General features: G+C 50.4%; 1 protein-coding gene across 8 annotated transcripts in view; it reads left to right on the top strand.

The window, feature by feature from the left end:
- The window catches only part of ACACB (acetyl-CoA carboxylase beta), a 66,753-nt gene extending 59,371 nt beyond the window's left edge, over positions 1-7,382 (top strand). For all 8 annotated transcript variants that reach the window (XR_015946637.1, XM_088655745.1, XM_035134367.3 and 5 more), the window contains 7 exons: positions 219-354; positions 675-852; positions 1,586-1,698; positions 2,332-2,486; positions 3,759-3,929; positions 5,770-5,906; positions 6,342-7,382. Coding sequence is in view for 7 of the 8 variants with exons in the window: in XM_088655745.1 (XP_088511871.1) it covers positions 219-354; positions 675-852; positions 1,586-1,698; positions 2,332-2,486; positions 3,759-3,929; positions 5,770-5,906; positions 6,342-6,468 (1,017 nt within the window). In the remaining variant the exon portion in view is untranslated. The remainder of the gene's footprint in view (positions 1-218; positions 355-674; positions 853-1,585; positions 1,699-2,331; positions 2,487-3,758; positions 3,930-5,769; positions 5,907-6,341) is intronic.
- Positions 7,383-12,240: the final 4,858 nt, after the last annotated feature.

The raw sequence follows: 12,240 nt of genomic DNA, 5'->3' as shown, positions 1-12,240 counted from the left end.
CATTCCCAATTCATTGTGTGTGTGGGGGGGGGGAGAAGCTTTGGCTTGAATGTTCATTTGAAAATGGCAAAAAAAAAACAAGCCACTTTTGGTAACCTCCCATTAGCCATTGGCTGCTGTCACCAGGATCTGAAATTTTTACCTGCTTCCCTTTTTTCTAAGTTTTTGGTTTTGAAGGGTGTCCCCCCCCCCAACCTCTTCTGTTCACTCCTTCCTAGATAATCCAGCAAGCTGGACAGGTTTGGTTTCCGGATTCGGCCTTTAAAACAGCCCAGGCTATCAGAGACTTTGACCGTGAACGCCTTCCTCTTTTGATTTTTGCCAACTGGAGAGGGTTCTCTGGTGGGATGAAAGGTAACTCACACACCTCTCCTTGTATGAGATGACCATGGTCACCTGAGACGCTTCTTCATGTGCCACTTCCATAGGAGGACAGGAAGGCAGCAACCTGAGAACGGGGCCTTTTCAGTGGTGTCTCCCCACTTGGGAAATGCTCTTCCCAGGGAGGCTTGCTTGCTTTATGCTGGTTTTAATGTAAATGTTCTTTACTTATTGTTGTCAATCGTTTCGAGTTACTTTGCTTAAAAGAGTGGCAAATAAGTTTAATTTTAAAAAAACACCCAGTGAGGTTATTTTCTCCCTGGAGCTGGCCTTGACTTCTGCCCTGCTTGCAGACATGTATGACCAGGTGCTGAAGTTTGGGGCGTATATTGTGGACAGCCTTCGGCAATTCAAGCAGCCAGCCCTTGTCTACATCCCTCCCCATGCTGAGCTCCGCGGAGGCTCCTGGGTGGTGATTGATCCAACTATCAATCCTCTTCACATGGAGCTGTATGCAGACAGAGAGAGCAGGTGGGTACTGACGGAGGCCCTCTCCTGTTAGGCAGTCTTGTCATCAGAACATCAGAAGAGTCCTGCTGCTGGGTCAGGCCAAGGGCCCATCCAGCCCAGCATCCCCAAAGAGAAACTGGCCAGCAGCACCCGAGCGAAAGAGCCCTCTCCCCCAGGAGGGCTTCAAGAAACTAGTATTCAGAAGCACTGCTTCTTCCAGCCATGGAGGCAGATAATAGCCATTGTGGCGAGTAGCACTGACAGCCCTCTCCTCTGTGAATTTGTCCAGCCCTCTTTTGAAGCCATCCAAGTTAGTGGCCATCACTGCCTCCTGTGGCAGGGAGTTCCATAGTCTAATTATGTGTTGTGTGAGGCAGCCATGCTTCTGAATGCCAATTGCTGGAAACTGCAAGAGGGCAGGGTTGCTCATGTGCTCAGGTCCTGCTTGCGCGTTTCCTGTATTGGGCATCTGCTTGGCCCCTGTAAGAACAGGATGCTGGACTAGATGAGCTGCCTTTAGCCTGAACCAGCAGACTCTTCTTGGGTTCTGATGTTCTTAACATCTGGACCCCCCCCCGAGGGCCCAGTCTCTGATCCAAAGCGACCACTTCCATGGAGCCTGGCTGAACATCTCCACCAGGTGTGCACTTAAAGACCACAAGGATGTCTGGCTGGAAAGAGTGCAAGAGCCCCAATTTGGGCAGCTCCTGGAAGCCTCTGGTCTCTGTTTCTGCAAAATGGCTTTGATTTCCAGGGGGGGCATCTTAGAAGCTGAAGGCACGGTGGAGATCAAGTTCCGGAGGAAGGAGCTACTGAAGACCATGAGGAGGATTGATGCCACCTGTGCCAGGATTGCTGAGCAGCTGGGTAAGGAAAGGGAAGAGATGTGGGGCTGTTTCCTGCCTCTCCCCCCCCCCCCCGACACACACACCTTCACCTTAAAGCTTGGCCTTGGGCTCATTCACATGGAATAAGGTTTCTACCCATTTTCAAAGGCCGTATTTGTTCCAGGGTGGGGGAGAGCAAATGTTCTTGATGTGCTCTTTTTGGCATGTTTTGCTAGAGCAGACTGCGCCACCCTGGAGCCTCCATTGGCCCCATCCAGCACAGCTGCAGGATGGCAGAACCATGGCCCTGCTGGCTGGGCTTGAAGGAAGATGCCTACCCAAACATCTGGAGGGCACCAGGTTGGCAAAGTTCCTCTGGTGAACCTGGAAGTCAGAACAGAAGAAGCTGCTTTCCACAGAGTCCGACGAGTGGTCTCTCGAGCTCAACGTTATCCACACCAATTCTTTGGGGTTTCAGGCAGGGAGTCCTTTCCAAGACTCACCCAGAGACCCCAGGGGAGATGGAGCCTGGGACCTTCTGCTTGCAAGGCAGATGCCCTGACCAGTGAGCTCTATAGTCCTTCTTCCTCCCTACCACGGATGAGGTGCTTTTTCTGGTGTCTACAGATTTTGTCTTCTCCTACAAATACTTCTTGTATTCTGGGATTAACAGGTTCCCTGACGCTCTCTGCAGAGGAGCACAAGGAGCTGGAGAATCAGCTGAAGACCCGCGAGGATTACCTCCTCCCCATATACCACCAGGTGGCAGTGCAGTTTGCTGACCTCCATGACACGCCAGGGAGGATGCAGGAGAAAGGAGTTGTTACAGTTAAGCCATGGGGTTTTTTCTTCTTGCTCCCAAATTATCTGTTCTTCCAGCCTCTGGAATGAGTCTGATCATCCCGCATGCCTGAGAAGGTGTAGGAACTGTTTTTCATTTCATTCAAGTAGGACAAACAAGGGCTCGAGTCGTTGTTCCACTCTAATGCTTGCTGCATCTCCCTTGTGCTCCCATCTCACCCTAACCTCCCTCACAGGGTTATCATGAAGATAAAATGCAGGGAAGGGTCTTTGCTGGGCAGAATATCTTGGAGAAAGCATGCAATGAAAGTGGGCTCATGAACTTGCTCAGCTTCTGAGCCATATTTGCCCAACCTGCTACCCCCAGGTGTGTGGGCCTCCCACTCTCATGGTTGGCCCCAGACTTGCTAAGACCTCCGGAGTTGACGGAGAGTTGACGGAGAGAAGAAGAGGAAGAAGAAGAGTTTGGATTTGATATCCTGCTTTATCACTACCCGAAGGAGTTTCAAAGCGGCTAACAATCTCCTTTCCCTTCCTCCCCCACAACAAACACTCTGTGAGGTGGGTGGGGCTGAGAGACTTCAAAGAAGTGTGACTAGCCCAAGGTCACCCAGCAGCTGCATGTGGAGGAGCAGAGATGCGAACCCGGTTCACCAGATTACGAGTCTACCGCTCTTAACCACTACACCACACTGGCTTAACCACTACACCAGGGGTCCCCAGACTATGGCCTGGGGGCCACATACGGCCCCCGAGGCTCTTTTATGTGGCCCGGTGCGGCGCAGCTGCCGACTTCCGACCCGGAAAAGCGACAGAAATAGCTTGTGCGTATGCGCAAGCGTCATTTCCAGTGTACTTCTGGATCGGAGGAGGCTTCTGCACATGCACACAAGCTATTTCTGGCGCTTTCCAGGTCAGGAGTGTGCCAGAAATAGTGTTTGCACATGTGCATGGGCGCGCACAGCCGCGCGCTCTCATGCCCCCTCCCACGCGCTCCCCCACCCTCCGGCCTACCACACAATCAGCGCAGCAGGCATCCGGCCCAAAGCCGGGTAAGTTTGGGGACCCCTGGACTACACCATCATTCAGGCTGCCTAAGGGGGTCCTGCTTGGCAAGGGGTTGGACTGGATGGCCCTTGTGGTCTCTTTCAAATCTATGATTCTATGATTCTGTGGTTAAGTATGTCTACAACACTGGATAACGTGAATATCCTGATAAGCTTCCTCCGTCCAGTGCAATAATTCATTAATATTCCCATAAAAAATTAACTAGCAACAACCTTATTTGCTCCCTTTTAGGACATTCTCCAGTGGAAAAATGCCCGGGCGTTCTTCTACTGGCGTTTGCGGCGCCTCCTGCTGGAGGAAGTCATGAAGGCAGAGATCCTAGAGGCTCACAGCGAGTTAAGCAACAGCCACATCCAGTCCATGCTGCGACGATGGTTCCTGGAAACAGAGGGTGCCGTGAAGGTGCTTGGATTGGCTCTGTTGCAAGGATGGAGTAGCCCATGGGTGTACCCAGCATGGGACAGGGGGGGCAGCTGCCCCCTAGAAGCAAAAATGGGGAGGCGTCCGGGCAGCGCTGAGGGGCCGGCGGGACACCTCTCCCTCTTGCTCCTCAGGCCCCGCGGTAGGACGCGCCTCTGCTTTGCCCCAAGCAACGCCTCCGTGGGCGGGAAGCGGCGGCTTTGCCTCTCCCTCTACCCGAGCTAGGCTCCCCCAGCTGCTTTAGTGAGGGGCGGGGAGGCATTAGGGAACCGCAAGGGGAAGTGAGGGGACAGGCCTGGCGCAGCCTCGCCCGGGTGAGCACAGGTTTCCCTCAGCTGCAGGTGCAGCCGTTGGCGCTGAGGGCCGGAGCTCTCCTGCCGGAGTTGGGCTTCCCGGGCAGGGGGCAGACTGCTGCTTGGTCTCGCCCCGCCGGCCCTCCCCCAAGGGTGAGGAAGAGGGGGTGGGGGTGGCTCCTGCTCCTGCTGCTCGCTTGACATGCAGCCCACGGCTCAGCTCAGCTCGGCTCGGACGGCTGCCAGGGGAGGCAGGCCCCGCTCTTGCCGCTGCGACACACAAAAGGCTGGAGAGTGAGCAAGCAAGAGGGAAGAGCTCCGTCTGCGCAGCCCGAGCATGGCAGGGGCCGAGAGCAGTCCAGCGGAGAAGACACCGGCAGCTGGCTGTCCCGTTCCGTCCCCTGCAGGGGCACCTCTGCTTCTGTCTGCCGCCTGCCGCCACCCTTGAGTGAGAGCAGCAGCAGCCAATGCGGGGAGCCGCGTCTCCTTCGCTCACCAGCCCAGCAGAAAAGGAGGCACGGGTGGCTCTGTATGCCTCCTTGATGTGCCCCCTGAGCGGGTGGCCTGGCACACCGCGGCAGTCAGCCCAATAGGAAGGACGGCCCTGCCTCCCGTCCTCTCCGGCTGAGCAGGGTAGCCGCCGCCGCCAGCCCCAGAAGTACAAGGTGGCTGCTGCAGCCGCCGCCACGGTGTCGTCGGGCCCACTGGCCCTGTAGCCCTGCCCATGTTCCCAATTCATGGCCCCTCCCCTCCCGTGCCTTGGCCCCACCCCTGAACGACCATGCCTTGCCCCACCCTAGTTTTGATCCTGGGTACGCCCCTGGAGTAGCCTCTGTTCCCTCCACAGAGATCGGACTCCAGCCCAAGCCAGCGTACTCTGGGGGCGCAGGGTGTTCTCCCTCTTTCCACCTCAGCCACTGGCCACACAGCGCCTCCAAGGGTTGGGAGATACAGTGGGACCTCTGTCTGGTTAAGAACTTAATTCATTCCGGAGGTCCATCCTTAACCTGAAACTGTTCTTAACCTGAGGTACCACTTTAGCTAATGGGGCCTCCTGCTGCCGCTGCACCGCCATTGTGCAATTTCTGTTCTCATCCTGAAGCAATGTTCTCAAGCCGAGGTCCTATTTCTGGGTTAGCAGAGTCTGTAACCTGAAGTGTCTGTAACCTGAAGCGTCTGTAACCCGAGGTACCACTTGCAGCTGAACCCCTGTGTGCAATCTACCTGTAGATATAAGATGCCTTAATAATACAAAGCATGGGTAAAATTGTGGTGTTTTCAGAGTGGAAGGCAAGTTTACAGAGGGAAGGGGGCTTAAAGCCTGTGCATTTCATCCCATTCTCAGCTCTGGTTAAATGGGTTTGGCAAGCTTTTGTGTGATTTTCAAAAACCTTCAAGGCCTGCTTGGTTGGAAGTGAGGGTGAGGCAAAAATACAATTTTTTGGGGGGGGGGTGCATACTGCGTGAAGGACCCCACTCCAACCTCTCTCCAAAGCCAGACTGAGTTTCCATTCCTCCTCCTCCTCTAGGGCTACCTCTGGGACAACAACCAAGTGGTGGTGGAATGGCTTGAGAAGCACCTGCAAGAGGAAGACGGGGCCAAGTCCGCCATCCAGGAGAACATCAAGTACCTGAAGAGGGATTATGCCCTCAAGCGCATCCGAAAGTGAGCAGGGGGGGGGCTGTCTGTGTAAAGTGAGGCAGAAGGGGGGCTGCTTGAGGAAGCTCAGCTTGTTTGCTGCAGGGGCTGCATCTGGGCTATTTCTGGGCTGGAAAGAGTTGCATAGCAGGGATCTGGAGGGATGAGCGTCCAGTGCTTGGTGCCTGATTCATGTTGCAGTCGCTATTGCCAGTTGAAAGTGCAGAATGGGGCTTGTGAATGCCAGTGGCTAGAAGCCATGAGGGGAGTGGGAGTGGGTGGGAAGTGCTCTTGTGCTGGGTCCCTGCTTGTGGGTTTCCCCTTATGGGCATCCTGAGCAGGATGCTGGGCTGGGCGGCCTCCCATGGGCCTGATTCAGCAGCATGCATTCTTCAATAACCCCCGTAACGCCCTGTTTCTTGGTTCCCTTCCTTCTTCCTCATAACACCCCCCCCCTTGCAGCTTAGTTCAAGCAAACCCCGAAGTTGCCATGGACTGCATCATTCACATGACCCAACACATCACTCGTGCTCAGAGGGCCCAGATCTCTCACCTCCTGGCAACGATGGACAACCCTTCCTCCTCGTGACTAGGGCAGCCACACGCCCCCCGTTGGCCTCCTTCAGACCTGACAGCCTCGTGCCCAAGCTGCGCAGCACAGAATGCATCTTCAGAGCAGGAGTCAAGCAGCAGTTCCTAGAGCACAGCCACATGGCAGGTGCAGTGGAACGGACCTCTGGAGGACAGCTGGCTGGCCTCACCTGAGCACAAAATTATCTGCAGCTGCCTGGCTGGCTATCAACCGACGGTCTTCTGCAAGTGTATGTAACCCAGCTACTGTGTGGGTCTTTTCACATCAAAATGTGTTGTCTTTATAAAATAATAGTACCAGTTTTCAACAATTTTTTTTAAAAAAATGTCTGTGATGGAATTCATTGGAGAACAATGCCAGTAACCACTTCCAAACCAGTCTCCAAGGCCTTGGCAAAATGTTGTGTCACACAGACCGCACTGCAGCCACGCTGCACCACAGAACACATTGCAGAAATTCCTACAAAAAATGTTGCTGCTTCTTGGTTGCAGGTGACATTTTTAGCCCTATTTGCCTGATGTAGGATGTTTTGTCAATTTCCCTAATGAAAGGGGTTTTTCCATCTCCCTCCCTCATCCGTCCCAACTGCATCCCTCGAGCGCAAGGCAATTCTGCCAGGGTCTGCCCACCTCAAAAACAAAGCAGCATCTCCACCTTCGCTTGGAAACATTTGCCCATTTCCTGGTGGTGCCTAAGGCTGCGCCTCCTTCGCCAACCAGGTGCCTTCCATCAAAGGCTGGCCTAATGGGATTAAGTGGACGCCTTGGCCCTGTCGGGGGCATTGGGTAGGTTGTTGGAATAGCTGCAACCTGGGAATTCAAAATGCATTTCAAAGGTGTCAGCACCTGGCAGGTGGAATGTACTGTAAACTGCATAATGTTGAGCAGCGTAAGTCCCCCCCCAAAAAAGAACCTCATATAAGAGTGTAAAGGGCAAAGGTGGCAACCAAAGGGAAGTTTATGTTGCTAATCCTACCCACGGTTGAGTGTTGACAGTCGCGTTCCAGTGTCCAAACCAGGCTGCCAAGGACTATTCAAGCCCAGGTGGGTGTTGAGGAACATGTTGTGTTAAGTTCAGCGACAGGTGGGAGTTTTTTCTAAAAGAAAAAGAGAGTTCTTTCCTCCTTCAAGGAAGGGAGCACCAAGTTCAAAATAGTTGCTCTTACTCATAGCAAATATGTTAATTTATGTGCACATTGTCATTTGGGGGGGGGGTCCTCTACTGTTCAAGCTTCTAATAAACACAGCTATGTTTACTAGAAATTATCCTCTCTGGATTTTATTTACAGATGCCACATGCATTTTGTCTGTTACCATGTCAGAGACTCACAAAACAGGTCTTTTTCATTCTCTGAGCATTTCCGACTATGTTCCTGGCCATAAAACTATCTCCTCTCCATTGCTCTTGTTCTGAATTGCAATCTTGATTTATTTTTGGACATACTTCTCTTCCATTACTGCCTCTAGCATTAATCCATCTTTATTGTGAATTTAAAAAAAATAATCATAAGGCCAACAGTAGAAAATCATTGGATGACAAGTCATGTCATATGAGCAGAACTGACATTACATTTTCCAAGGGAGGTTTTCTTAAACAATAAAAATTCTGTTAGTGCTCATTTTTCTGGTTTCCATAGAACCAAAGAATCAGAGAGTTGGAAAGGATCGGATCCCAAGGATCCTCCAGTCCAACCCCCTGCAGTGCAGGAGTAATAGCTAAAGCACCCCGGCAGATGCCCCCGCCCCCTACCACTGTTTAAAAAGAGTCTACCACCTTTCGAGAATCATAGAATCACAGAATCATAGAGTTAGAAGAGACCACAAGGGCCATCCAGTCCAGCACCTTGCCAAGCAGGAAACACCATCAAAGCATTCCTGACAGATGGCAGTCAAGCCTGCGCTTAAAGACCTCCAAAGAAGGAGACTCCACCACACTCCTTGGCAGCAAATTCCACTGCCGAACAGCTCTTGCTGTCAGGAAGTTCTTCCTAATGTTTAGGTGGAATCTTCTTTTTTGTAGTTTAAATCCATTGCTCCGTGTCCGCTTCTCTGGAGCAGCAGAAAACAACCTTTCTCCCTCCTCTATATGGCATCCTTTTATATATTTGAACACGGCTATCATATCACCCCTTAACCTTCTCTTCTCCAGGCTAAACATACCCAGCTCCCTAAGCCGTTCCTCATAAGGCATTGTTTCCAGGCCTTTGACAATTTTGGTTGTCCTCTTCTGGACACCTTCCAGCTTGTCAGTATCCTTCTTGAACTGCAGTGCCCAGAACTGGACACAGTATTCCAGGTGAGGTCTGACCAGACAATGGTACTATTACTTCCCTTGATCTAGATGCCATACTCCTATTGATGCAGCCCAGAATTGCATTGGCTGCGTCACACTGTTGACTCATGTCAAGTTTGTGGTCTACCAAGACTCCTAGATCCTTTTCATTCTTCAGGTCAGGCATTGTTTTCTTTTTTGGAGACGACTAAGGCAAAAAAGGCATTGAGGAGTTCTGCCCTTTCTCTGTCCCCTGTTCGCATTTCACCATCTTCTCCTCTAAGTGACCCCACTGTTTCCTTGTTCTTCCTTTTGCTATGGACATACCCATAAAAGCCCTTTTTGTTGCTTTTAACCTCTCTAGCAAGCCTGAGTTCATTCTGTGCTTTAGCTTTTCTGACTTTGTCTCTACACGTGCTGGCTATTTGTTTGAATTCCTCTCTAGTAATTTCCCCCCTTTTCCATTTTTGGTATATATCCCTTTTAAATCTTAGCTCCGTTAAAAGTTCTTTAGATAGCCACCCTGGTTTCTTTAGGCACCTTCCATGTTTCCGTCTCATCGGTATTGCCTGAAGTTGTGCTTTTAATATCTCCCTTTTAACAGGTAGGTAGCTGTGTTGGTCTGATGTAGATGAAATAAAATAAAAAAATTCATTCCAGCAGCAGCTTAGAGACCAACTAAGTTTGTCATTGGTATGAGCTTTCGTGTGCATGCACACTTCATATCAATGCTCATACCAATGACAAACTTAGTTGGTCTCTAAGGTGCCACTGGAATGAATTTATTTTGTTTCCAGAAGAGCATGATCACTCCCACCTAATGACCCTGCCACTTCTACCCCACTAACCAAGCCATCACTATTGGTTAGGACCAGATCTAAAATGGCTGATCCTCTTGTTGCTTCTCCCACTTTCTGGACAATGAAATTGTCTGCAAGGCCAGTGAGGAATCTGTTCGACCTCATGCTCTTTGCTGAGTTTGACATCCAACAAATATCAGGATTGTTGAAATCCCCCATTACTACCATCTCACTTCCTTTTGAATGCTTGGTCATCTGTTCCAGGAAGGCTTCATCTGTGTCCTCAGTTTGGCTTGGGGATCTACAGTAAACTCCCACAATGAGATCACTGTTTTTTCTCTCTCCCATAATCTTGACCCAGATACTCTCAATTTGGCTTTGAAGTTTTAAATCCTGGATCTCTTCACAGGTATACACATCCCTGACGTATAACGCTACTCCTCCTCCTTTCCTGTTTGGTCTATTTCTCTGAAATAGATTGTATCCCTCCATTACTACATTCCAATCATGAGACTCACCCCACCAGGTTTCAGTGATGCCTATTATGTCATATTAGTTTGTAGTACCAAGAGCTCAAGTTCATCTTGTTTATTTCCCATGCTCTGTGCATTAGTATACAGACATTGAAGACCATTGATCATTCCCCCATGTCTCTTATTTAAGAATTTTTTCCTCCCACCACTAAGTCTGCATCCTGTTTGCTCCATTTGATCCCTGAGATTTGGATGATCATCTTCAGCACTTGGTAGACTCCTACCTTCAGGACCACTGTCTCCCTCCCCCACATAAGTCAGTTTAAAGCCCTCCTGATGAGGTTTTTGAGTTTAATGGCAAAAACATTACTCCTAACCCTTGTGAGGTGCAGCCCATAACTTGCCAGAAGTCTGTCTTCAAGAAACTGCAGACTATGATCTAAGAATCCAAACCGTTCCTGCTTGCACCATTTGCAAAGCCAGTTGTTCACTTCCCCTATTTTTCCCTCTCTCCCTGGGCCATGTCATTCAACTGGGAGGACAGATGAGATGACAATTTGTGCATTTAATTGCTTCAACTTCCTGCCCAGAGCCTCATAATCACTTTTCATCTTCTGGAGGCTATGGCTTGCAGTGTCATTGGTTCCCACATGGACCAAGAGGAAGGGGTATTTGTCAGTGGGATTTATGATTCCTTGCAGCCGTTCTGTTACATCTTGGATCTTGGCCCCGGGGAGACAGCACACCTCTCGAGACGTCATATCAGGCCCACAGATCACTGCTCCTGTACCCCTCAGTAGGGAATCCCCTATCACCACTACACGCCTCCTCATAGGCTTGGTCGGGATTCTTCCATGTGTTGTCCCTTCCAAGGTCACCTGCATATTCCCAGAGGACTGGCTTTGCTGCTCGTCTTCATATTTCTGATCAACTGTGATGAGGGAGAGATCTTCAAATGGAGTCTGTTCTATGTCTTCCATGTTAGGGGAGAGCACTTCAAATTGATTGTGTAGTTCTAAACACTCAGAGCAATCCTTGGGCCTTCTACTTCTGTGAGTCACGTTCCTCCATACATCTGGCTCCTGTCTTGTGGAACTGACCTCCTCCTCCTCAGGGATGTCCCCTGTCTCCTCCTTGGTGCAGACAGTGTGCTCTGCTGCGTCCAAGAAAAGCTCCCGCTCTTAAATTCTCTGGAGCTACACGGGCCTGAAGTTGCTGGACCTTGTCGTCTAGTAGGGCTATCAACTTGCAATTGCTCCAGGTGTAGCCATCTACATCCTTTGGCAAGAATACAAACATTGTGCAGGAATTGCAGCATAGCTGCCAAGTTCTCCCTTTTTTTAAGGGAAATTCCCTTATGCTGAATAGGCTTCCTCGCAAGAAAAGGGAAAACTTGGCAGCTATGTTGCAGGTGACTGCAGATGTTCCCTTACCCTCCATCTTGAAAAGCTTGTGCTCCCTCCTCAGTTGCTGGACTCCAGTCACTGACTGAAGTTCTTCCTAATGCTTAATGAGAATCTCTTTTATTTTTTGTAATTTGGATCCATTGGTTTTAGGTTAACTTACATTCCCAACCCTTTCTAAGATTTCTAAGATTGCGTGTGTTTGGGCAGGGGCTGCAGGATTGCTATTGATGCCATGCTGTCCTTTTTCACTAGTGAAGACATTTGTGGGACCTGTGAAAGAGGTTGATGATAGGCAGTTGGTAGGCTCAGCCACACTTGCTCTTTACTGCTGAATGGGAGCAAACGTCTGTTGGCTTTTCCGCAGGTGGACATTTGCTCCCATTCAGCACTAAAGAGCAGGTTTCCCCGGGGGAAGCACTGGGGCAAGCAGACATGTGGGCAAGCCCTGGGTCTGGTGCTTCATATGAAGGCTTGACCAGAAAGACACCCAGGAAACCGAGAATTAATATCAACTCCTGCTTTTGTTTCATATGATTCTGGACGTGGTGGGGATTTACATCTGAGTAAAAATATCCATATGCTTCAGTTATCCCAAGCTGAAAAACCAACTCAGTCCAGAACATCACTTCTGCTGCCCTGAAAACAGCAGTCGCCATGCAAAACAGTGTGAGGAACCTCCAGCCCACAGGGCGACTGACTCTTCCAAAACCACACCCAGCTGTTCATCCCCTGGGGTTCAGTTCTTGATTGGCATGTGATTTCAACACAGTAAGACTTAATCCGTTGTCCTCCAGCTGATGAGCAGGGGATCAAATCCTG

The sequence above is a fragment of the Zootoca vivipara genome, chromosome 12, assembly GCF_965207765.1.
Source record: "Zootoca vivipara chromosome 12, rZooViv2.hap1.1, whole genome shotgun sequence".
NCBI classification, from domain to species: Eukaryota; Metazoa; Chordata; class Lepidosauria; order Squamata; family Lacertidae; genus Zootoca; species Zootoca vivipara.
The sequence above is the reverse complement of the archived record's forward strand: the minus strand, read 5'-3'. Positions and strand labels throughout refer to the sequence as shown.